Genomic DNA, 25364 nt, shown 5'->3' with positions numbered 1-25364 from the left:
CCGCAGGCTGCATGCTTGTTCCAGGTGTGACTCCGCTGGCTGCATGCTTGTTCCAGGTGTGACTCCGCTGGCTGCATGCTTGTTCCAGGTGTGACTGCTGGCTGCATGCTTGTTCCAGGTGTGACTCCGCTGCCTGCATGCTTGTTCCAGGTGTGACTGCTGGCTGCATGCTTGTTCCAGGTGTGACTCCGCTGGCTGCATGCTTGTTCCTGGTGTGACTCCGCTGGCTGCATGCTTTTTCCAGGCGTGACTCTGCTGGCTGCATGCTTGTTCCAGGTGTGACTCTGCTGGCTGCATGCTTTTTCCAGGCGTGACTCTGCTGGCTGCATGCTTGTTCCAGGTGTGACTCTGCTGGCTGCATGCTTGTTCCAGGTGTGACTCCGCTTGCTACATGCTTGTTCCAGGTGTGACTCCGCTGTCCGCATGTTTGTTCCTGGTGTGTCTCCGCTGGCTGCATGCTTGTTCTGGGATTGACTCCACTGGCTGCATGCTTGTTCCAGGTGTGACTCTGCTGGCTGCATGCTTGTTTCTGGTGTGACTCTGCTGGCTGCATGCTTGTTTCTGGTGTGACTCTGCTGGCTGCATGCTTGTCCCAGGTGTGACTCTGCTGGCCGCATGCTTGTCCCAGGTTTGACTCCGCTGGCTGCATGCTTGTTCCAGGTGTGACTCCGCTGGCTGCATTGCTTGTCCCAGGTGTAACTCCGCTGGCTGCATGCTTGTCCCAGGTGTGACTGCTGGCTGCATGCTTGTTCCAGGTGTGACTCCGCTGGCTGCATTGCTTGTCCCAGGTGTAACTCCGCTGGCTGCATGCTTGTCCCAGGTGTGACTGCTGGCTGCATGCTTGTCCCAGGTGTGACTGCTGGCTGCATGCTTGTTCCAGGTGTGACTCCGCTGGCTGCATGCTTGTTCCAGGTGTGACTCCGCTGGCTGCATTGCTTGTCCCAGGTGTAACTCCGCTGGCTGCATGCTTGTCCCAGGTGTGACTGCTGGCTGCATGCTTGTCCCAGGTGTGACTGCTGGCTGCATGCTTGTTCCAGGTGTGACTCCGCTGGCTGCATGCTTGTTCCAGGCGTGACTCTACTGGCTGCATGCTTGTTCCAGGTGTGACTCCGCTGGTTGCATGCATGTTCCAGGTGTGACTCCGCTGTCCGCATGCTTGTTCCAGGGGTGACTCTGCTGTCCGCATGTTTGTTCTAGGGGTGACTCCGCTGGCTGCATGCTTGTTGCAGGTGTGACTTAGCTGGCTGCATGCTTGTTCCAGGTGTGACTGCTGGCTGCATGCTTGTTCCAGGTGTGACTCCGCTGGCTGCATGCTTGTTCCAGGTGTGACTGCTGGCTGCATGCTTGTTCCAGGTGTGATTCAGCTGGCTGCATGCTTGTTCCAGGTGTGATTCAGCTGGCTGCATGCTTGTTCCAGGTGTGACTCCACTGGCTGCATGCTTGTTCCAGGTGTGACTCTGCTGGCTGCATGCTTGATGCATGCTTGTTCCAGGTGTGACTCTGCTGGCTGCATGCTTGATGCATGCTTGTTCCAGGTGTGACGTCTAATAGCTGTACCGTCATTCTGCAGAGTGGCCACCAGGTGTCGCTGTTGCTGCAGCTGAGTCAGATCCCCCGCTACCCCCACCTTATTACAGAGCGACAAATTCATATCCTGAGTTACACCCAGAGATATTCATCCCAAACAGCTTCCAGAGTCACCATAATAAGCAAAGTGAGGCCTCTGGTCCCAGAACTCGCCGCCATCGCTCTGCAGCAGGGAGCGCACTTCACAAGTCTGCGTCTTTCTACGTTCGTTCTGCATTCTCCCGCACGTTCGGTCACTCGTCGCCATCGCTCTGCAGCAGGGAATGCACTTCACAAGTCTCCGGAGCTTCCTGCGTTTGTTCTGCAGTTTACCGCACGCTTTTTTTCAGACAAACGCAAAATGCTTGCGTTTTTAGGTGTGAATGAGGCCTAAAAACATCAGCATTGAGAACGCAGGCATCGTGCACGAAAAAGCAGAAAGCTGTCCGATTTAAAATCGCTGGGAAAATGCGAACTATATGCGACTCCCGAGCGGGCGAACGCCTTTAATGGCCAGTGTGGCAGTGCGCATTCTGCCATCCGCGGGAAAACGTGTGTGATGCAAACCAGCGTGCTCCCAGCCTCAGCAGGAAGAGGAATTCACCTGGGCTGAAACCTGCAGAGGAGCTCATCGGACATGATGAGAAATCAGTCAAATCCCCTTTCACCTGAAGTGAGAGGGATATGGAGGTTGCCATATCTATTTCCTTTTAAACAATGCCAGTTGCCTGGCAGCCCTGTTGATCTATTTGGCTGCAGTAGTGTCTGAATCACACCAGAAACAAGCATGCAGCTAATCTAGATCTGACAATAATGTCAGAAACACCTGATCTGCTGCATGCTTGTTCAGGGGCTGTGGCTAAAAGTATTAGAGGCAGAGGATCAGCAAGACAGCCAGGCAACTGGAATTGCTTAAAAGGAAATAAATATGGCAGCCTCCATGTCCCTCTCACTTCAGTTGTCCTTTAAATGTTATTATTATAGCCGCTTCTGCTTTTGGGCCAGTTTTTTTGCCATTGCAGGATGAGGAAACACTGTGGGCAGAAGGGGAACTCAGGAGGGAGATGATTAACTGCCTGACTGTTTGATCAATTAAGATTTAATCAAGCTGTATCAATCATTAACCTTCGCATCTGATTAGTCCTGTCAGAGTTATGGGTCACGGAATCATTGCAGATTTAAATAAAGTGAAGACGGAAATCAAATGTCTTCTCCGGGAATTTTCCCACAGATGAATGATTCACCGTTCTGCTTTCATCCGCACAGATCTATAAAATGCCTGCTGGGAAAAGGGTGATAAGATTGCTGTAAACGATTTCAGCCACGTGACTCAGAGAGACTGCAATACCCCAGGCCAATGCTCAGCACACTCAGGCCTTGTTCACACTATGGGGTTTATTCACTAAAGTGTGATAACTGCTATCACAGCAGTAATCACGCGATGTGCAGCACGCAAAGGTTTGCGCACACAGCGTTACTTTGCATGATAAGCGAAGGTTTGCGCTCGATCACGTGCAGTTTTCACGTGAAAACTGCACATGATCATGCGCAAACCTTCACTTATCACACGAAGTAACGCTGTGCGCGCGCAAACCCATCTCTGGCCAATCAGATGGTTCTGCCCCTGACATCTCTGGCCAATCAGATGGTTCTGCTCCTGACATCTCAGGCCAATCAGATGGTTCTGCTCCTGACATCCCTGGCCCATCAGATGGTTCTGCCCCTGACATCTCTGGCCAATCAGATGGTTCTGCTCCTGACATCTCTGGCCAATCCGATGGTCCTGCTCCTGACATCTCTGGCCAATCAGATGGTTCTGCTCCTGACATCTCTGGCCAATCAGATGGGTCTGCTCCTGACATCTCTGGCCAATCCGATGGTCCTGCTCCTGACATCTCTGGCCAATCAGATGGTTCTGCTCCTGACATCTCTGGCCAATCAGATGGTTCTGCTCTTGACATCTCTGGCCAATCAGATGGTTCTGCCCCTGACATCCCTGGCCAATCCGGTGGTTCTGCTCCTGACATCTCTGGCCAATCCGATGGTCCTGCTCCTGACATCTCTGGTCAATCAGATGGTCCTGCTCCTGACATCTCTGGCCAATCAGATGGTTCTGCTCCTGACATCTCTGGCCAATCAGATGGATCTGCTCTTGACATCTCTGGCCAATCAGATGGTTCTGCTCCTGACATCTCTGGCCAATCAGATGGTTCTGCCCCTGACATCTCTGGCCAATCCGATGGTCCTGCTCCTGAGTGACATCTCTGGCCAATCAGATGGTTCTGCCCCTGACATCTCTGGCCAATCAGATGGTCCTGCTCCTGACATCTCTGGCCAATCAGATGGTCCTGCTCCTGACATCTCTGGCCAATCCAATGGTTCTGCTCCTGACATCTCTGGCCAATCAGATGGTCCTGCTCCTGACATCTCTGGCCAATCAGATGGTTCTGCCCCTGACATCTCTGGCCAATCTGATGGTCCTGCTCCTGACATCTCAGGGATGCTACAATCTGGGGCTTCTGGCCAATCAGACGGCTGCGATAGATTCTGCAGGATCCAGTGACGGATTCCTGGCTGTTCTCAGTAAATAATCCTTTCCTCTCGGCTGTGTCCCCCGCCCTCTCTCCCGGGAGCGCTGCCTGACCTCTCGCTCGCTGTCTCTCCATCGTCTCCGGCCAATATTTCCCGCTCCTCTCGCTGACTTCAGAATGAATTGGTGGAACAATGATGTCATTTCATATAAATTCACCTGAACGCATAACAACAGCTGGGAGAGGCAATGTAGCTGCTGCTACTTTTACTGCTTCAGGCAAAGTTCATCCCGACGTCGTGTTTAAACGTAGAAAGTGAGGAAACGGCGATAATCTGGCCTTATATTTCTACTACACAGCCTGATTGCATGACTGGATGCCAGTGCTTCCGCGTGTGAATATTCCCGGACCCCCGTGTGCTGGCACTTTGCCACGAGAGGCAATTTCACGAGGGAGTTTTATAGACTTTGCAAAGTTTTAAGAGCAGTAAAGTGGCGAATAGGAGCTTTGCCCAAAGTGAGAGTATTGTGTCCGGATCTGTCCATCTACAGTACAAAGCACGATTCACAGACCTGTCTTTTCATTGATTTGTGTGAGAGAGTGCTGGACAGGAAGTGCCTGCTGCAGAATGTAGACTTCGCTGTGGAAAGAGGAAGTGACTGTCTGGTGCTCAGTGTAGCCTAGGCTGGGGAAAGAGGAAGTGCCTGCTGCAGAATGTAGACTCAGCTGTGGAAAGAGGAAGTGACTGTCTGGTGCTCAGTGTAGCCTAGGCTGGGGAAAGAGGAACTTCCTGGTGCTCAGCATAGCCTAGGCTTGGGAAAGAGGAAATTCCTGGTGCGCAGTGTAGCCTAGGCTAGGGAAAGAGGAAATTCCTGGTGCTCAGCATAGCCTAGGTTTGGGAAAGAGGAAATTCCTGGTGCTCAGCATAGCCTAGGCTTGGGAAAGAGGAAATTCCTGGTGCGCAGTGTAGCCCAGGATGGGGAAAGAGGAACTGCCTGGTGCTCAGCATAGCTTAGGCTGGGGAAAGAGGAAGTGCCTGCTGCTCAGCATAGCTTAGGCTGGGGAAAGAGGAAGTGCCTGCTGCTCAGTGTGTAGTATAGGCTACGGAGATTGGAAGTGCCTGCTGCTCCATGAAACCTCGGCTGTGGAAAGAGGAAGTGCCTACTGCTCAGCGTAGCTTAGGCTGGGAAAAGAGGGAGTGTCTGCTACTCAACTAACTAATTGCGTTGGCCACCTTCATGCAGACACAGGGTATCAGTATGGAGATATATGGGGCAGACACAGGGTATCGGTATGGAGATATATGGGGCAGACACAGGGTATCGGTATGGAGATATATGGGGCAGACACAGGGTATCAGTATGGAGATATATGGGGCAGACACAGGGTATCAGTATGGAGATATATGGGGCAGACACAGGGTATCAGTATGGAGATATATGGGGTACCCCTTGTTATAGTGCATAGTTCTGCCACATCTACCACTCGTATTATGTCACTCTCTCCCCATTGGCTCCTATTTCTAGGTATACAGCGGGTTGGGCTGGAGATAAGGACAGTTTATCTCTGCTGGTGACACAATTTTCCCTCCTCTAATCTAGCAGTAAATTCTGATTATCTCTCCAGGAGGCGCAGCCAGCTTTCCCCATCCTGTGCCGCAATACTGGCCTCTACAGAACACGCTACACGGACCGGTCACATGACCTCCTATCAACGGTGCTAACGTGTTTCTGTACCGGAAAAACAATCAGATGGAAAATCCTGACATTCTGCTCCTCCGATAGCCACAACTGGAACAGCAACACAATAAAGTCCTCCACCTGTCAGCATTGTGCGCAGAGTTCCCAGCTCCTCCCAGCAGGGATCCCCCTTCTTACTTGGTCTCTACCACCTCTGTGGCAACAGTTCCTCCCCCCGCTGGGGCATAGCACTCTCTGCATCCCACGTTCCCAGCTCCTCTCAGCAGGGATCCCCCTTATTACTTGGTCTCTACCACCTCTCTGGCAGCAGTTCCTCTCCCTGCTGGGGCATACCACTCTCTGCATCCCAAGTTCTCAGCTCCTCCCAGCAGGGATCCCCCTTCTTACTTGGTCTCTACCACCTCTCTGGCAGCAGTTCCTCCCCCTGCTGGGGCGTACCACTCTCTGCATCCCATGTTCCCAGCTCCTCCCAGCAGGGATCCCCCTTTTTACTTGGTCTCTACCATCTCTGTGGCAGCAGTTCCTCCCCCTGCTGGGGCATACCACTCTCTGCATCCCAAGTTCCCAGCTCCTCCCAGCAGGGATCCTCCTACTTACTTGGTCTCTACCACCTCTGTGGCAGCAGTTCCTCCCCCTCTCTGGGGCGTACCACTCTCTGCATTCCAAGTTCCCAGCTCCTCCCAGCAGGGATCCCCCTTCTTACTTGGTCTATACCACCTCTCTGGCACCAGTTCCTTCCCCTCTCTGGGGCGTACCACTCTCTGCATCCCAAGTTCCCAGCTCCTCCCAGCAGGGATCCCCCTACTTACTTGGTCTCTACCACCTCTGTGGCAGCAGTTCCTCCCCCTCTCTGGGGCGTACCACTCTCTGCATCCCAAGTTCCCAGCTCCTCCCAGCAGGGATCCCCCTACTTACTTGGTCTCTACCACCTCTGTGGCAGCAGTTCCTCCCCCTCTCTGGGGCGTACCACTCTCTGCATCCCAAGTTCCCAGCTCCTCCCAGCAGGGATCCCCCTTCTTACTTGGTCTATACCACCTCTCTGGCAGCAGTTACCCCCCCCCCTCCCTGCTGGGGCATACCACTCTCTGCATCTCAAGTTCCCAGCTCCTCCCAGCAGGGATCCCCCTACTTACTTGGTCTCTACCACCTCTGTGGCAGCAGTTCCTCCCCCTCTCTGGGGCATACCACTCTCTGCATCCCATGTTCCCAGCTCCTCCCAGCAGGGATCCCCCTACTTACTTGGTCTCTACCACCTCTGTGGCAGCAGTTCCTCCCCCTCTCTGGGGCGTACCACTCTCTGCATCCCAAGTTCCCAGCTCCTCCCAGCAGGGATCCCCCTTCTTACTTGGTCTATACCACCTCTCTGGCACCAGTTCCTTCCCCTCTCTGGGGCGTACCACTCTCTGCATCCCAAGTTCCCAGCTCCTCCCAGCAGGGATCCCCCTACTTACTTGGTCTCTACCACCTCTGTGGCAGCAGTTCCTCCCCCTCTCTGGGGCGTACCACTCTCTGCATCCCAAGTTCCCAGCTCCTCCCAGCAGGGATCCTCCTACTTACTTGGTCTCTACCACCTCTGTGGCAGCAGTTCCTCCCCCTCTCTGGGGCGTACCACTCTCTGCATCCCAAGTTCCCAGCTCCTCCCAGCAGGGATCCTCCTACTTACTTGGTCTCTACCACCTCTGTGGCAGCAGTTCCTCCCCCTCTCTGGGGCGTACCACTCTCTGCATCTCAAGTTCCCAGCTCCTCCCAGCAGGGATCCCCCTTCTTACTTGGTCTCTACCACCTCTGTGGCAGCAGTTCTTCCCCCTCTCTGGGGCGTACCACTCTCTGCATTTCCAATATGTAAGTCAATAACCATTTATAAAAACATATGTTGTGTACAAATAGAACGAAATTCATAGCAGGTCGCTATATACCGTTTATAATATTCTGTATAGACATGAGAGCAGCCATGGAAGGCTGGGGTGCTGGGGGCATTCACCGTTTATCTGATCCTCCTCAGACTGTTGTTTGTCTAGCATATGCCTAGAAATATTCCGCTAGAAGAAAAACTGCCGCTCCTGACATACAGCTGGCCACTAGGGGGAGCTACAGCACATCAGCACGTGAAATAAACTTAGAGACACTGAAGCGGAAAAAAAACTATGATATTATGATTTGTATGTGTAGCACAGCTAAGAAATAAAACATTAAGATCAGATACATCAGTGTAATTGTTTCCAGTACAGGAAGAGTTAAGAAACTCCAGTTGTTATCTCTATACAAAAAAGCCATTAAGCTCTACGACTTTCAAAAGTCGTGGAGAGGGCTGTTTTCTGACTTTTATTATCTCAACTGTTCCTGGACTATTTACTTTTCCTCTGCTAGGAGAGGTCATTACTTCACAGACTGCTCTGAAAGACTCATTTTGAATGCTGAGTGTTGTGTAATCTGCACATATTATAGAATGCTGCAATGTTAGAAAAAACACTATATACCTGAAAATAAAAATATGAGAATATTTTCTTTGCTGCTAATCTTCTAGTAATTATTCATAGTACACAACCAATTCATTATATCATATATTTTTTTTCGCTTCAGTGTCTCTTTAAGAATATACAGCATGGATAATCAGCACCAGAACGTATACTTGGAAACGTTTATAATGCGAGCCAAACTTACGGTTGGAGCAGTTGAATCCACCAAGGCCGAAAGAACATCTAAAGAGTAATATACAAAGAAGGATCAGAAGGAATTCTGTTTAACCGAGATCCCCATACCCAGAACTCACTGCCCCTATCCAAAGCTCATTCCCACCTCTGCAGAGCTGATACCCCACCCCTCAGCAAAGTTTATAAACCCTCCTACTCCAGGCAGAGCTGAAACCCCACCCCCAAGAAGAGCTTATTAACCTTCCTCCCCCCAGGCAGAACTGATACCCCACCCCCGAGCAGGGCTTATTAACCCCTGTCTCCCAAGCAGAGCAGATACCCCACCCCCGAGCAGAACTTATTAACCTGCCTCCCCCAGACAGAGCTGAAAACCCCACCCCCAAGCAAAGCTTATAAACCCTCCTTCTCCCAGACAGCGTTGATAGCCCACCCCAGAGAAGAGCTTATTAACCCTCCTCCAGGCAGAGCTGACACCCCACCCCTGAGCAGAGCTTATTAACCCTCCTCCCCCAGAAAGAGCTGATAACCCCACCCCCGAGCTAAGCATATAAACCCTCCTCTCCCAGGCAGAGCTGACACCCCACCCCTGAGTAGAGCTTATTAACCCTCTCCCCCATGCAGAGATGATATTTCGCCCCCGAGCAGAGCTTAGCAACCCGTTCCCCTAGGCAGAGCTGATAGCTGACCCCTCGAGCAGAGCCCATTAACCCCCCTCCCCCAGGCAGACCTGATAACTCACCACCGAGCAGAGTTTAGCACCTCCCCTCCCCCAGGCAGAGCCAATACCGCACTCCCGAGCAGAGCTTATTAACCCCTCCCTCCTAGACAGCGTTGATAGCCCACCCCGAGCAGAACTTATTAACCCCCCTCCCCCAGGCAGAGCTAATACCCCACCCCCGAGCAGAGCTTATAAACCCCCCTCCCCCAGGCAGAGCTGATAACCCCACCCCCAAGCAAAGCTTATAGACCCCCCTCCCCAGAGAGAGCTGATGACCCCACTCCGAGCAGAGCATATAAACCCCTTCCCCCAGAGAGAGCTGATAACCCCTTCCCCCGAGCAAAGCTTATAAACCCCCCTCCCCCAGACAGAGCTGATAACCCTACCCCCGAGCTGGGCTTATAAACCCTCCTCTCCCAGGCAGAGCTCCATTCAGATGGCTTCATGGTAGGGCCAGCTCAGTATGCCACACCAATATCTCTCCAATCTAGCCCCACACCCTCCCTGCCCCGCCCCTCCATCACACCTAGCTCCACCCTCTCACCTCACACAGACTCCATTCTGCAGTTTGTAGCCGTCGTCACAAGCTGAAAAGGAAATAAGAGATCAGTAAAGATCAGTGTACTCCTATGTATGTGTGGTTACAATGCCTTGAAATTGATAATGCAATGTACACGATTTATGATTTTATTCCGATTTGAAGAGACAAGCCTATCACTGCCATTGTTTACACCTAGAAGTGGCTTTCGGTTTGCTACAGCTTCCGTGGTTGGCCATTGCTGATCTGCTGATAAGATCTGTACAGGAAGAATAATAAGTGCAGAAAGACAGATTACATCCAGAGAAGCAGGAGGAAGCACTTCAGAGGCAGTGGAGAGATAAGCACACACTGCAGCTAGTATACTATCAGTACAGGCACATAGTAACAGCTTATACTGTACATACTGGAGGTAGCAGAGATCAGCACACACTGCAGCTAGTATACTATCAGTACAGGCACACAGTAACAGCTTATACTGTACATACTGAAGGCAGCAGAGATCAGCACACACTGCAGCTAGTTTACTATCAGTACAGGCACACAGTAACAGCTTATACTGTACATACTGGAGGCAGCAGAGATCAGCACACACTGCAGCTAGTTTACTATCAGTACAGGCAGAGAGTAACAGCTTATACTGTACATACTGGAGGTAGCAGAGATCACCACACACTGCAGCTAGTTTACTATCAGTACAGGCACACAGTAACACTTATACTGTACATACTAGAGGTAGCAGAGATCAGCTCACAATGCAGCTAGTTTACTATCAGTACAGGCACAGAGTAACAGCTTATACTGTACATACTGGAGGCAGCAGAGATCAGCACACACTGCATCTATTTAACTATCAGTACAGGCACAGAGTAACAGCTTATACTGTACATACTGGAGGCAGCAGAGGTAAGCACACACTGCAGCTAGTTTACTATCAGTACAGGCACACAGTAACAGCTTATACTGTACATACTGGAGGCAGCAGAGATCAGCACACGCTGCAGCTAGTTTACTATCAGTACAGGCACACAGTAACACTTATACTGTACATACTGGAGGCAGCAGAGATCAGCACACACTGCAGCTAGTTTACTATCAGTACAGGCACACAGTAACACTTATACTGTACATACTGGAGGCAGCAGAGATCAGCACACACTGCAGCTAGTTTACTATTAGTACAGGCACAGAGTAACAGCTTATACTGTACATACTGGAGGTAGCAGAGATCAGCACACACTGCAGCTAGTTTACTATCAGTACAGGCACAGAGTAACAGCTTATACTGTACATACTGGAGGCAGCAGAGATCACCACACACTGCAGCTAGTTTACCATCAGTACAGGCACAGAGGTACAGCTTATACTATACATACTAGAGGTAGCAGAGATCAGCACACACTGCAGCTAGTTTACTATCAGTACAGGAACAGAGCAACAGCTTATACTGTACTGTATATACTCGAGGTAGCAGAGATCAGCACACACTGCAGCTAGTTTACTATCAGTACAGGCAGAGAGTAAAAGCTTATACTGTACATACTGTAGGTAGCAGAGATCAGCACACACTGCAGCTAGGCTACTATCAGTACAGGCACAGAGTAACAGCTTATACTGTACATACTGGAGGTAGCAGAGATCAGCACACACTGCAGCTAGTTTACTGTCAGTACAGGCACAGAGTAACAGCTTATACTGTACATATTGGAGGCAGCAGAGATCAGCACACACTGCATCTAGTTTACTATCAGTACAGGCACAGAGTAACAGCTTATACTGTACATACTAGGGGCAGCAGAGATTAGATCACGCTGCAGCTAGTTTACTATCAGCCCATTCACAGAAAAACAGCCTGTTACCATCACTCTTGCTAGACACATTATATACCACTGGAAACATAGTCTGGCCCCTCCCCCTGAGATTGCCATTGGAGTGACAGCCGAAGGAGCGTGTATGAGAAGTCAATGGGGGCATCACAGTTCCATTATGTTGTGTGAAATAAAAGTTCTGAGTGGAAGAACCCAGAAAGTCACCTCCAGGCTCCCCTCTGCAGGCAGCACATAGCAGCTCAATAATAAGTGGAGAGGGGAGATATCACCTGACCGTGTCACTCACTGCAGCTCGTGGGCGCTGACACATAATACACAGCACTGCAGGGATCCATGGAGGGGTCACTGACACCCAGGCTGAGATATGAGGAAATATCTGCTGTCAATCCAAAAGTTCTGCATGAACTGCAGCTGTGCAAAAACAGGGGTTAACAGCAGGCTCGGTGGGCAGGCTTACTGCTTGGCTCAAGTGTAATAAATAGGGGAGGGGCAGAAGAAAACTGGGAACATCACAGCCTGCACCTCTGTACACACTTTACCATGACCTATCATGTTCTGACGATGCAGGAGTGGGCGGGGCATAAGCTGGGTGTAGCCTTCTGATTGGTAGGCCCAGTTATGGAAGGAGGAGACAGGGGGAGGGGTGGTTGAAGCTCCTCACCTCGGCACGAGTGGTCGCTGCGGCTGTACTTGAAGTATCCAGCTTTACACTGGCAGTACGCGATGCCGGCGGGGTCCACACACTCTGCTGTCTCGTTGTCACAGCCGGGGTTCTGCAGGCTGCACAGACTGATGGCTGGGAGAGAAGGGGGAGACATTAATACGCAAAATACCTACTGAAATCAATAGAATAAGTCAATATAAACGCTGTATAGATCTATCATGCTTCTCACTACAGCCCAGCTTGCTTCCTCTCCTCCCTGGATTCAGCTGGTGGGTGGGCCAATCAGGAGTGACCATGTGACACCCAATGGAGGAAAGACAAGAAATTAACGATTACATTTCCCAGCATCTCTGTATTATGATGGAAACAATGTGTCTACATGAGAAGGCGTAACTTTGACAGGAAGTAGATACAGGGCCTCACCTCTCCTGACAGGAAATAAGCCTGTATGGGAAGGTGCACAGTGGCAGGCATGCCCAGCTTCACAGGGTTTTTTTTTAATTTGAAAAGTGTATTTCCAAAACGTACAATTCACTCTAATTGTCTATTTATGAAGTTTGTAACAAGTTATGTTTTATAGATACTGTATCCATGTATGGCCCTTCAAACCCTACTTCTTGTGCTTTTTGAGACTTTTATACCTGTCTCCCAAAAGGTAATAAGATGATGTACAAGAGGCATTATTGTGGGAAAAAAAAATCTCATCTTTTATTTACATTTGAGCAAAAAAGTGTCCAGTCCAAAAATATTCATACCATTCTTAATATTCAATAGAAAAGCCTTTATTGGCTATTACAGCAATCAAACGCTTCCTATCATTGCAGACCAGCTTTTTACATGTCTCCACAGGTATTTTTGCCCATTGATCTTTAGCAATGAGCTCCAAATCTTCCAGCTTGGAGGGTCTTCTTGCCATCACCCTGATCTTTAGCTCCCACTACAGATTCTCAATTGGATTCAAATCAGGACTCTGGCTGGGCCACTCCAAAATGTTAATGTTGTTGTCTGCTAACCATTTCTTCACCACTTTTGCCGTGTGCTTTGGGTCATTGTCATGCTGAAATGTCCACTTATGCCCAAGGGCAAGTTTCTCTGCAGACTGCCTGATGTTGTCATTGAGAATCCTCATGTATTGCTCTTTTCATGGTGCCATTTACTGTGATTCGGTTCCCTGGTCCATTGGCTGAAAAACACCCCCCAAGCATTAGGTTCCCACCACCATATATGACAGCGGGGATGGTGTTCTTTGGGTTGAAGGCTTCTCCTTTTTTACGCCAAATGAAGGAAACGTCATTGTGACCAAACAATTCATTTTTTCTTTCATCTGACAGAAGACCAGAAGTCTTCTTCTTTGTCCAGATGAGTATTAGTAAAGGCCAAGCAAGCTTTTGTGTGCCTTATCTGGAGAAGTGGTGTCCTCCTTGGTCTGCATCCATGGATCCCAGCAGTGTGCAGTGTCCATTGGATGGTCTGCCTTGAGACATTGCCACCAGCAGAGCACAGATTCACCAGGATGGCCTTGGTGGTGATCCTTGGATTCTTTAGCACCTCTCTCACTATCCTCCTGGCCAGCCCAGGTGTCACTTCTGGCTTCCGACCACGTCCTCTGAGATTTTCCACAGTGCAGAACATCTTGTATTTTTAATAATACTTTGCACTGTAACCGCTGGAACTTGAAAAAAATTAGAAATGGCCTTGTAGTCCTTTCCTGACTTGTGAGCAGCCACAATGCGCAGCAGCAGGTCCTCACTAAGCTCCTTTGTCTTAGCCATGACTGTCCACAAACCAACTGCAGAGAGATGCTGGTTTTCACCTGTTGAGTTGATTAAAACAGCTGTTCCCAATTATTTAGGGTAATTAGGATGCTTTAGAACAGCTTGGACTATTTGAAATGGTATAGAACTTTGGATGTTCCCACAGACTATGAAGGGTTTGAATAATTTTGGACTGGACACTTTTTGCTCAAATGTAAATAAAAGCTGAGAAATGTTTTTTTCCACAATAATGCCTTTTGTACATCATCTTATTAACTTTTGGAGACACTTTTGTCATTTCCCATCAAAAAAATTACTGGCTGGTTGAATAAAAGTAACTTTAAGTCAAAATTTGCCAGGGGTATGAATAATTATGGGCAGCACTGTAGATACAGATACACACATAATCCCACACCTCTCCAGAAGGAGGATACAGGGGTACAGGTAAGTATCTAACTTTTTATTTTAAAAAGTCACAGGTTTGCTTTAATGAGATGATAATAATTCTGACTTGCATGCAAATATTATGCAAACAGTATGCAGCAGGCATGCCTCCAGCAGTGAGTAGAGCAGTCCCCCCAGTCCTCTGCTGTAATGCATGTAAGAACAGAGAGTGCAGACTCTGCCTGTCATCTCCTCCATCCCACCAGACTCCCAGACAACTCTACAATAAAAGCATGACTTTTGTTCCCTCACCACTAGATGGTGCTCAAGGCACATGTCTAGGTGGCCTATGCCTAGATACGCCCTGTCTGCATGTTGTAACCATATTTATTGTATGCCACACAGCCATTACATACATAGTACACATGGGTGCGTATATGGCATGCACTATATTCCATTACCTATGTAGTAGAATTGGGGGTGCAGGACCAGCTGGCACACTGGCGGGGGTTGCTTGGCGGATTTGCACACTTTGATGTAGCGTTCAGAGCTGTGCTTCAGGTCATAAATGGTGACGTTGGAGGACAGCGAGAAGATATTCTGGATGGACAGGACAATGCGACTGCTGTAACTGAACATATACAGAACGCCAGTCAGCGTCACGTATTCACCGACATCGCGGCACGCGTTACCGAAGAACGACCGCCAATCTCACCTGCTGTTCATCACCGACGACTGGTAATATCCACCAATCACAGAGAAGGAGGAGTTCAGCTGCGGGAACATAAACAGAAAATATTCGCCATCAGACTCTGCGCAGACCGCTGCCCATCCCCAACTGTCCACAACATATGCACCATCCCCAACTGTCCGCAGTGTATGCACCATCCTCAACTGTCTGCAGCGTATGCACCATCCCCAACTGTCCGCAGCGTATGCACCATCCCCAACTGCCCCCTCCCCCATGTAGACTCACAAAATGCACAATTTCCTCCTCGATCTGCTGTAGCTTGGTGTAGTTCCCGTTGCTGCCGTTCAGGAAACTTCTTGGAATTTCAATGTGGCCCAGAAATGTCCTCACTGCCGAGAGAAAGCAAAGCGTGCGTCAGCCAGTAGAAAGCCCAGTCTACCCCATTACATCCAACCACCCATCTGTCCCTTTATCCATTACATCCATCCATCCCTCCATCCAATGTCCTCACTGCCGAGAGAAAGCAAAGCGTGCGTCAGCCAGTAGAAAGCCCAGTCTACCCCATTCATTCCCCATTCCATCCAATCTACCCATTCCATCCTCCATCTGTCCATCCATTCCTCCATCCAATCCAACTATCCCTAACTTTCTCCATCATCCATCCATCTATCCCTCCATCCATAAGTTGATCCATGCATCCATCTCTCTACCTCAAATGAGCATCCATCCAACCAACCAACCACAGTTAAAGGTTTGAGAAGCTGTTCCCAACCCCGGCCTCTCCTACAGACACAGCACAGAATTCACCCAATCATCTATCAGAACATGAATCTTCCTCTCACCCTGAACACAGCTGGCGCCCTTCTCCAGGATGTACCCCAGCGGACAGTGGCACCGGAAGGACCCCCGAAGGTTGACACATTTGGTCTGTGGTGGGCAAGGGCTGGAGAGACACTCGTCCACATCTGCTCAGCAGAGAAATCAGAGATACATTAACATACACATTAACCCTATTCATTAACCCTATTCATACCCTAACCCATACCCCAACCCTAATCTATACCCTACCTAAACCCATACCCCAACTCTATTCATATCCTAACCTGCATCCATACCCAACCCTAGCCTATACCCCAACCCTAACCATACCCATCCCTAACCCATACCCCAACCCTAACCTTACCTCAACCCTAACCTATACCCCAACCATACTCCAACCCTAACCATACCCCAACTCCAAACCTAACCATACCCCAACTGTAACCCTACGCTAACCCATACCCCAACCCTAACCTATACCCCAACCATACTCCAACCCTATTCATACCCCAACTCCAAACCTAACCATACCCCAACGGTAACCCTACGCTAACCCATACCCCACCCCTAACCATACCCCAACCTTAACCCATACCCCAAGCCTAACCATACCTCAACCCTAACCCATACCCCAACTACACCCTAACCTATACCCCAACCCTAACCATACCCCAACTGTAACCCTACCCTAACCGATACCCCAACCCTAACCCATACCCCAAATACACCTTAACCTATACCCCAATCCTAACCATACCCCAACTGTAACCCTACCCTAACCATACCCCAAGCCTAGCCATACCTCAACCCTAACCCATACTCCAATCCTAACTACACCCCTACAGTATACCCCAACCACTTACCCATACCCCAAGCCATAGATGATGGACTTTATGTTCAATAAAGTGATTAAAGGGGAACTGAAGAGAGAGGTATATGGAGGCTATCATGTTTATTTCCTTTTAGACAATACCAGTTGCCTGGCAGCCCTGCTGATCCTCTGCCTCTAATACTATTAGCCATAGCCCCTGAACAAGCATGCAGCAGATCAGGTGTTTCAGTGGTTCAGACTTATAAGTCTGATCTGACAAGACTAGCAGTGTATTCCTGGATACAGCACACAGAAATACGTGCATGTCATGTACAATGACCACGCTGTGAAATAATAACCAGCAAAGTGTTTAGCGTTCTTTTGGCATAGGATGCAAGGGCAAGTGTCTACACGTGGTCTGGCTTGTGCTGGAATACTGGATAATATGTTGCCTCTAGTGGCCGGACATGTGGCTGGCACTTCTCTTTGTCTGTCTGGTGTGTCCCCCAGTAACTCACCTGCGTCACATTGTCTCCCCTGCCAGCCCGATGCGCACTCACACCGATAGCCCCTATGCTGGCCGCGCTCTGTGCAGGTCCCCCCGTTGTGGCAAGGATTAGGGGAGCAGAGATTGGCTGTGGAAATACAATACAATAACAAATGCAATCTCTGCAATTATTGATTATTTTAGAATGATTCACATAGCTGGCTGCTGCCTGCGGCATGGATATAGCGGTACAGTGAGCATTCTACCTGGAGCTGGCGGCGTGGGTCTGGTGGGCACAACAAGGACGGGAGGGTTGGTTGCTGTAGTGGTGGAATATTTTAGAGTAATAACAGCAGGAGGCAACGTTGTGTTTGGTGGTATCTTCTTCCCAGTTGTACTGATGGTGTTACCGATGTTTGGCATTACTGTCTTTAAGTCCACACTGGTTGTTTTGTTGGTGGTTACCTGCTCAATGGAATCACCAGTGGTCAGTGCGGGGCCTGCTGAAGTCGTAGTCTCCATATTCTCCTGGGAGGGCGCCTGCGTGCTGAAATGTTGTGATGGGGTCAGCAGGTTATTTGACGTTGCCGAGGAAGTTGGATTGGTTGGTTGAGCTGGCGTTTTATAGAGCTGGGTTACCACTGTGACGTTCTGACCTCCTCTATCTTCTACTGAAGTCATTAATGTTTCTGTTTCCAGGATGGGCTTTATGGTGGTTGAGTCTTTAATAGTGGTGGCTATGGTGTTAGGAAATCTTCCAGGAGACTCTGTGCCGGTGCTGTAGGACTCTTTATAGGTAGTCATGGAGCCATTGTGGACCTCTGTTGGTGCTTCAGTTGCAGCTGGAGGTTCAGAGGTCTTGGAAGGGGTACTTGTGTCCATAGTGACAGCAAATGAGGAGGTTGTGAGTAAAGATGGAGGCCTTGAAGGTATAGATGACAATGAAGGTAGAGCAGGGGTTGTGTTTAGAAGGGTTGTCTGTGAGTCAGAAAATGAAGTGGATGTTAATTCTGGTGACCCCACGGATGGGGCGGTGAAGGAGGTGAAAAATTGTGAAAAGACTAAGGTGGAAAGAATTGGTGATGAAGAGGAGACATAAGATGAAGACGAGGTGGATACTGTATCTGTATTAGCTGTTGGTGGAGACTCAGTAGTGGGAACTGCTGAGGGTAATGTGGACAATGAGAAGTAAATACTAGATGATGAGGTGTTGGAGGGGGAAGATGGCAAAACGGTTGCTTCATTAGCGGGAACATCTGTCCCGGTCACATTGCTTGTTGTGTTTGGGGCAGTCACAGGAATGCTAGTGAATGAGCTGGAGGATTCTAACGTGTGGTGAGAAGTGGGAGATGGATAGGTGGTCGTTTGATATGATGGGGTTGGCAAAGGGTAGGTGATGGGAGATGATGACTCTGATTCTGATGTGCCTTCTTCTGTTCCCAAAGTCCCAGTAGAATTCCCGAAATCCTGTGAGATGGTCACGGAGTCCTGTGTCGTATTCCCAGAATCCTTTCCTCTTGTAACCATAACTTGAGTCCTTCCTCTCAAATTGAGAGTTTTATTCCCAGAATCCTCTGTGGCAGATCCAGCATCTTCAGTATCAGCATTTGTAGGTCCAGAATCGGATTGAGACCTGTAGGTGGTGGGGTTCTCGGTGATCTCCGACATGTTGGTCTCATTAATGACCGATAGGAAAGTTTGGTTTCCTCTCTGGGCGGAGGGGGTGGAAAGGTCTGTAGCACCCGTATGTGGGGTCCGTTTACTGATATGTCTTCTTGTTACTGACTTCTGGGTGATGACGAAAGCTGCAAATAAGACAGAAAGAGGTAAGATGTAAGCACGTGCGGCATCTCAAGGAACATAACTCAAAAACAATATTTAGAATTTTTTGTACTGAAATATTGGTAAAGCGCTTTTAGGAACGGAATACAGACCAGGACATCTGGGTGCAGGGATCTGCAGATGTTGTAATAGACACCAATTCAATTCCAGGCGGTGAGTTGGGTGCCCAGTACGTTAACAGTAACTGATTGGCTACAGAAGCAGCCAACTGGATTAATAGTAGAGGAGCAGATCACCTATTTTGTAGACGAATACAATACGCTTTTTTTGGGGGGGGGGGGGGGGGGGTAAGTGCCATGCAGGGGGGGGGGGCTATGCTTGGGGGGGTTGTGTTATGCAATTGGTCGGTTAGTCTTAAGCACCGGGGGAAGGGGTTAGTTTTATGCAGGGGGGCGTTGGGGGTTCGGTCGGGGGAGTAGGTTTAGGCACTAGACAGGAGGGTTTGTGTGAGAATGGGTGGGGAGTGAGTATCTGCGTAGTCCAAAATAGGTAATATAACGCTGGGAATAAATACTGAACTTTTTGGCAGATTTACTTTCCGATCGATGTTCTCATCGTTTTTCTGATAAATTTCCATTCACTTCTATAAAAAAATCAATCAGAAAAACGATCAAAATCAGACCTGTTGGAAATTATCTATCCAGCCATCTATCTGCCAAAAAAACTCATCATGTATTCCCAGCATAAGTTGCCAATATTTTTAATAGAGGCATCACCCAGCGCCCAACTCACATGGCGGCAACACAATACGTAGTCACCGGAGTACCTCTAATTCATTTCTGGAGCACCCAAAACCCAACAATTATTCATGACCACCACAAAATAAGGTCTGGAACCTTTAGTGGTGCCCCAGGAACATCACAGGAAATGTAGATGTTGTGTCCATATGTGAATAATGGAGGTAGTCACTACATGCGATACATGATATTGGCACTATCACTCAGCCAGGGCCCTGTCTGCAAGGAGTTTGTATGTTCTCCTCGGGTCTCCGTGGGTTTCCTCCGGGCACTCCAGTTTCCTTCCACATCCCAAAAACATACAGATAAGTTAAGTGGCTTCCGTTTAACATTGGCCCCAGACTACAATACAGACACTACATGATACATACATAGACATATGACTATGGTAGGGATTAGATTGTGAGCTCCTCTGAGGGACAGTTCAGTGACAAGACACCATCCATGCATTTTTAAAAAACGCATCAAAATGTTAAAAAACGCAGACAAAAACACATACAAAAATGCATGCATTTATATGCGTTTTTTTGTTCATTTTATCTGCGTGTTTACCTCAATACCATGCAAGCACCACACCATGAGATCCTGCATTGTGGGAGAGAGCAGCATTGTGGGAAAAATGCAGTACATTGCGTTTTGATGCATTTTTTTTAAATTCCCCAAATTGACTTCAATTATGTGTGTTTTTAAAAAAAATGCACCGGAAGCTCAGGGCTTGCAGGAGACATCAGACTATGCGCTTTATGATGTCCTTGCATATTGTAGCATGTGTTGCTGAATACGCAATGCACGAGTGTGGACAGGCCCTCTGCCCAGAGATTCCCTTTCCTCGCCAGCGGGCACGAAGGCGGGTCATAGCTCCTCTCTGTGACATGTGACGATGACCTCACTGCCCTGGCCTGTCGCTGCACACTTTCCAGAATTGCACTTTTTAAACTATTTTTGGTTCAGGAAACAAAACCGAGCACAAGAATGGTCCTCTGGCTTCCTGTGTGCCCCCTGCGCTCTCCCTGCCAGCCCGGGGGGATTGTTTAGCACTGTGGCTGAGGATGTGATGGTTTTGGGTGGAGGCCGGCTTGGCGTCCAGAGGAATTTGTGCTAACAAAGGCGGAGGTCAGTATCCAGAGTGGCCAGAGCTCTTTGGGATCTGCCGTTTCCTTCCTAGGGACAGATGCAGCCCCTCCCACCCCCGCGCCAGGAACCCACCTTATCGCTGGACGCCCATTGTCTAGACAGCTGTTATAAACAATCTACATTGTCATTACACACAGCACTGGGTATGTGACAAGTTCCCCCAGCAGAGGCCTATGGGGCCATGAAAGAGGACCTGTCACAGCTCTGACCCTGGGGAGCAAAATATGATGGTTTGGACTTCTTGTCTTTGCATCAAATCAAATCAAAGATAGTTTTAGTGGCATGATCAAGATTCATACAGGCATTGCCAAAGCAAGGGGAAAAGGGGGACATGGGAGCTGGTGGAATAGGGGAAAGCAGTCCATGGACATTTTAAGTTTACAGTTCTGTTATGCTCCTCTCAGTCTGTGGCATGCTGTGACATAGTGTACAGCGATTGTCACTGTGGATTCCTCCTCAGTCTGTGGCATGCTGTGATGTAGTGTGCAGCGATTGTCACTGCGGATCCTCTCAGTCTGTGGCATGCTGTGATGTAGTGTGCAGCGATTGTCACTGCGGATCCTCTCAGTCTGTGGCATGCTGTGATGTAGTGTGCAGCGATTGTCACTGTGGATTCCCCCTCTCAGTCTGTGGCATGCTGTGATGTAGTGTGCAGCAATTGTCACTGTGTATTCCTCCTCTCAGTCTGTGGAATGCTGAGACTTAGTGTGCAACGATTGTCACTGCGGATTCCTCCTCTCAGTCTGTGGCATGCTGTAAAATAGTGTGCAGCGGTTGTCACTGCGGATCCTCTCACTCTGTGGCATGCTGTGATGTAGTGAGCAGCGATTGTCACTGCGGATCCTCTCAGTCTGTGGCATGCTGTGATGTAGTGTGCAGTGATTGTCACTGTGGATTCCCCCTCTCAGTCTGTGGCATGCTGTGATGTAGTGTGCAGCAATTGTCACTGTGGATTCCTCCTCTCAGTCTGTGGAATGCTGAGACTTAGTGTGCAACGATTGTCACTGCGGATTCCTCCTCTCAGTCTGTGGCATGCTGTGACATAGCGTGCAGCGATTGTCACTGTGGATTCCTCCTCACAGTCTGTGGCATGCTGTGATGTAGTGTGCAGTGATTGTCACTGCGGATTCCTCCTCTCAGTCTGTGGCATGCTGTGACATAGTGTGCAGTGATTGTCACTGTGGATTCCTCCTCTCAGTCTGTGGCATGCTGTGACATAGTGTGCAGTGATTGTCACTGTGAATTCCTCCTCTCAGTCTGTGGCATGCTGTGATGTAGTGTGCAGTGATTGTCACTGTAAATTGCTCTTCTCAGTCTGTGGCATGCTGTGATGTAGTGTGCAGCGATTGTCACTGTGGATTCCTCCTCACAGTCTGTGGCATGCTGTGATGTAGTGTGCAGCGATTGTCACTGTGGATTCCTCCTCTCAGTCTGTGGCATGCTGTGATGTAGTGTGCAGCGATTGTCACTGTGGATTCCTCCTCTCAGTCTGTGGCATGCTGTGATGTAGTGTGCAGTAATTGTCACCGTGGATTGCTCTTCTCAGTCTGTGGCATGCTGTGACATAGTGTACAGTTATTGTCACTGTGGCATGCCTGTGTATTTATTATTTTCCGGGTCAAAGAGTTCACTTCCTGACTTGCATCAGGGAGCGAATTGCAAAACCGCTTGGAAAAAACGCAGCTATGAGAGGTTCTCGGCAGAGAGGGTTAGGGCAGCGGTGAGGTGGAGTAGGCCTTCTTGAAGAGGTGAGCATTGAGGGCTTGGGGATAAGCAATAGAAGGTCGTACATGGGAATAAAGATAACTAATTATGATAATAGCAGGCCCCGTGACCTCTGGAAGCTGTGTAATGTGCAGCCCCCAGGGATAATGGGGGTGGGGGTCCCCCGCTGAGTGGGCAGCCCCTCTCTGGCTCTGGCTGTGGGAATGGAGGACCAGGATACACTCTGGATCAGTGAAAACAATAAACAGGAAGTTTTCCCAGAGAAAGACGTAGGAGCAGGAAGAGAATTGTGTCTATTCTTGCCTGGCCAAGGCTGGGGTCATCAAGCAAATACAGTGTGCCGAACCTGCTGTGTGATGTCACAGCTCTCCTGTGTGATGTCACAGCTCTCCTGTGTGATGTCATACCTGCAATGTACTGCTCACCTGTATGATGTCATACTTGTAATGTACTGCTCACCTGTGTGATGTCATACCTGTAATGCACTGCTCAATTGTGTGATGTCACAGCTCTCCTGTGTGATGTCATACCTGTAATGTACTGCTCACTTGTGTGATGTCACACATCACAACACAAGTTGGCAAACATCAGCTTTATGGCACCCATACATGGTACAATAAAAACGTTCGATTTTACAGTTTATTTGACTAAAACAATCAAATTGAATATAAAGTTGAAAATAATCTATTTTTCGATCAAGAAACATGAACAATTATCTTGTTTTTTTTGGATAAAAAATCCGATCAGACATGTTTGAAAAATCTTTATATTCGATCATTTTTTTCTGGATTTTCTGACAATTTCAACGTTCGTTTATTTCAAAGTTCGTAAAACTACTATGCGATTTTTTTTTCAATCTAACAGAATGATCGAACAAAATGATCTAATCAGAAAAAAATGTACCATGTATGGGCGGCATTATACAGGAGCTGCAGAGTGGAGCGGCCAATACCTCTCCTAAGATGTGTGCAAACCTTGTGGCCGACTACAGGAAACATCTGACCTCTGTTATTGCCAACAAGGGTTCTGTCACCAAGTACCAAGTCATCATTTCATAGGGGGGTCAAATACTTATTCCACTCATTACAACGCACATCAAGCTCTGACTTTGGGGCTCTGAGGGGGTTTTGAAGTTTCTTTTGTTGTTATTCTGCCTCTCACAGCTGCAATAAACAAACATTACAATTATAGACTGCTCAATTCTCAGACAAAAAAGCTAAAAAAGCAGGGGATCAAATACTTATTTTTCTCTCTATTACTGTCAGTGTAGGAAATATTTATCTGCTACTGGCAGACAGAAATCAGGAAACAAATGTAAAAAATGGTTAATTACCAAAAGATGTGCAGCACTGATCTATATTCATGACAGCTGATTGTGCAGAGAGAAGGGCCCCTTGTCTGAGCCTCGCGGTACGCTGTAAAGCTGATGGCGGGTGACACTGTAGACCCGTGTGACTATGCCAATCCCCTGTGTGCCCCCCATAAACAGGCCACCTCATCCCTGATTCCATTACAGTGACTGTCCCATGTCACCGATCCCTGAGAGGAGGCCATTGTCCCCTCTCCGTCTCCCAGCCCCTCACCTGCTGTTCCCACCGTACAATACGGCACAGGGACAATGATCGCCTTGTCTGTCTACACAGAGGAAGAGGCATGAATATCCTGAGATCCAGAGCCGCCTGACACCGGACCCCCTGTCCTCCATGTCCCCTCTTATCTGTGACCAGAACAACCCACCCCTTCCACCGAGGCCTACAGAGGAGAGGCCCCCCCCCCCCCCACCGAGGCCTACAGAGGAGAGGACAACAAGTCACTAAACGTTATTAAGTTTGAGAATCCTGACCTGGGATGTAATTATTAACCACTTGAGGACCACAGTGGTAAACCCCACTAAAGACCAGGCCAAATTGTACTAAAATGGCCACTGCAGCTTTAAGACCTCGCTGCAGGGCCGTACAACTCAACACACAAGTGATTTCCCCCCCTTTTCCCCCCCACCAACAGAGCTCTCTGTTGGTGGGGTCTGTTCGCCCCCCAGTTGTTTATTTTTTTCAAATAAATATTTATTTCATTCTTTTTGTATTATTTTTTTTTACTATTCTAACAATCCCCTCCCTCCCCCCAGCTGGCCATTTCTAGCGATCGGCTGTCATAGGCTTCTGCCTATGAGAGCCGTTCTCTCACTAGTGCCCCAGGGTGACAGCTGTGTCACCCTGGGCGATCCACGGCAGCGCTGTACTTAGTTAAAAAACGGCGGCAATCGCCGCTCAGAGACTGAAGGCAGGGTGGAGCTCCGCCCTCAAGCAGGAGATGTGCACACAACCTGCGCGCGTTCTCCTGCAGTAGCTGGCCCCAGGACCTGACGCCAATTGGTGTTAGGCGGTCCTGCGGCTGCCTTGGCGCCCACACCCATTGGCATGGGGTGGTCGTCAGGTAGTTAATAATGATAATCTGCTATTATTCTGTATGTATGGGGGCTGCACAGTATGACTTCTCTTGTCCTGTATGCCGGGTGTAATTCTCAGTATCTGCTCTTATTCTGTATGTATGGGGGCTGCACAGTATGGCTGCGCTTGTCCTGTATGCCGGGTGTAATTCTCAGTATCTGCTCTTATTCTGTATGTATGGAGGCTGCACAGTAGCACTCCTCTTGTCCTGTATGCCAGGTGTAATTCTCAGTATCTGCTCTTATTCTGTATATATGGAGGCTGCACAGTATGACTTCTCTTGTCCTGTATGCTGGGTGTAATTCTTAGTATCTGCTCTTATTCTGTATGTATGGA

General features: G+C 48.9%; 1 protein-coding gene across 1 annotated transcript in view; it reads right to left on the bottom strand.

Moving 5' to 3' along the window:
- Nucleotides 1-25364, bottom strand: part of HEG1 (heart development protein with EGF like domains 1) — a 53083-nt gene that overhangs the window by 12055 nt on the left and 15664 nt on the right. The window contains exons 2-10 of the mRNA XM_068246257.1: nucleotides 17410-18948; nucleotides 17175-17291; nucleotides 15869-15991; nucleotides 15312-15415; nucleotides 15051-15109; nucleotides 14797-14966; nucleotides 12195-12329; nucleotides 9711-9753; nucleotides 8459-8496 (exon numbers count right to left, since the gene is read on the bottom strand). Of these exons, the coding sequence (XP_068102358.1) occupies nucleotides 8459-8496; nucleotides 9711-9753; nucleotides 12195-12329; nucleotides 14797-14966; nucleotides 15051-15109; nucleotides 15312-15415; nucleotides 15869-15991; nucleotides 17175-17291; nucleotides 17410-18948 (2328 nt within the window). The remainder of the gene's footprint in view (nucleotides 1-8458; nucleotides 8497-9710; nucleotides 9754-12194; nucleotides 12330-14796; nucleotides 14967-15050; nucleotides 15110-15311; nucleotides 15416-15868; nucleotides 15992-17174; nucleotides 17292-17409; nucleotides 18949-25364) is intronic.

This window comes from Hyperolius riggenbachi, chromosome 7, assembly GCF_040937935.1.
Source record: "Hyperolius riggenbachi isolate aHypRig1 chromosome 7, aHypRig1.pri, whole genome shotgun sequence".
NCBI classification, from domain to species: Eukaryota; Metazoa; Chordata; class Amphibia; order Anura; family Hyperoliidae; genus Hyperolius; species Hyperolius riggenbachi.
The sequence above is the reverse complement of the archived record's forward strand: the minus strand, read 5'-3'. Positions and strand labels throughout refer to the sequence as shown.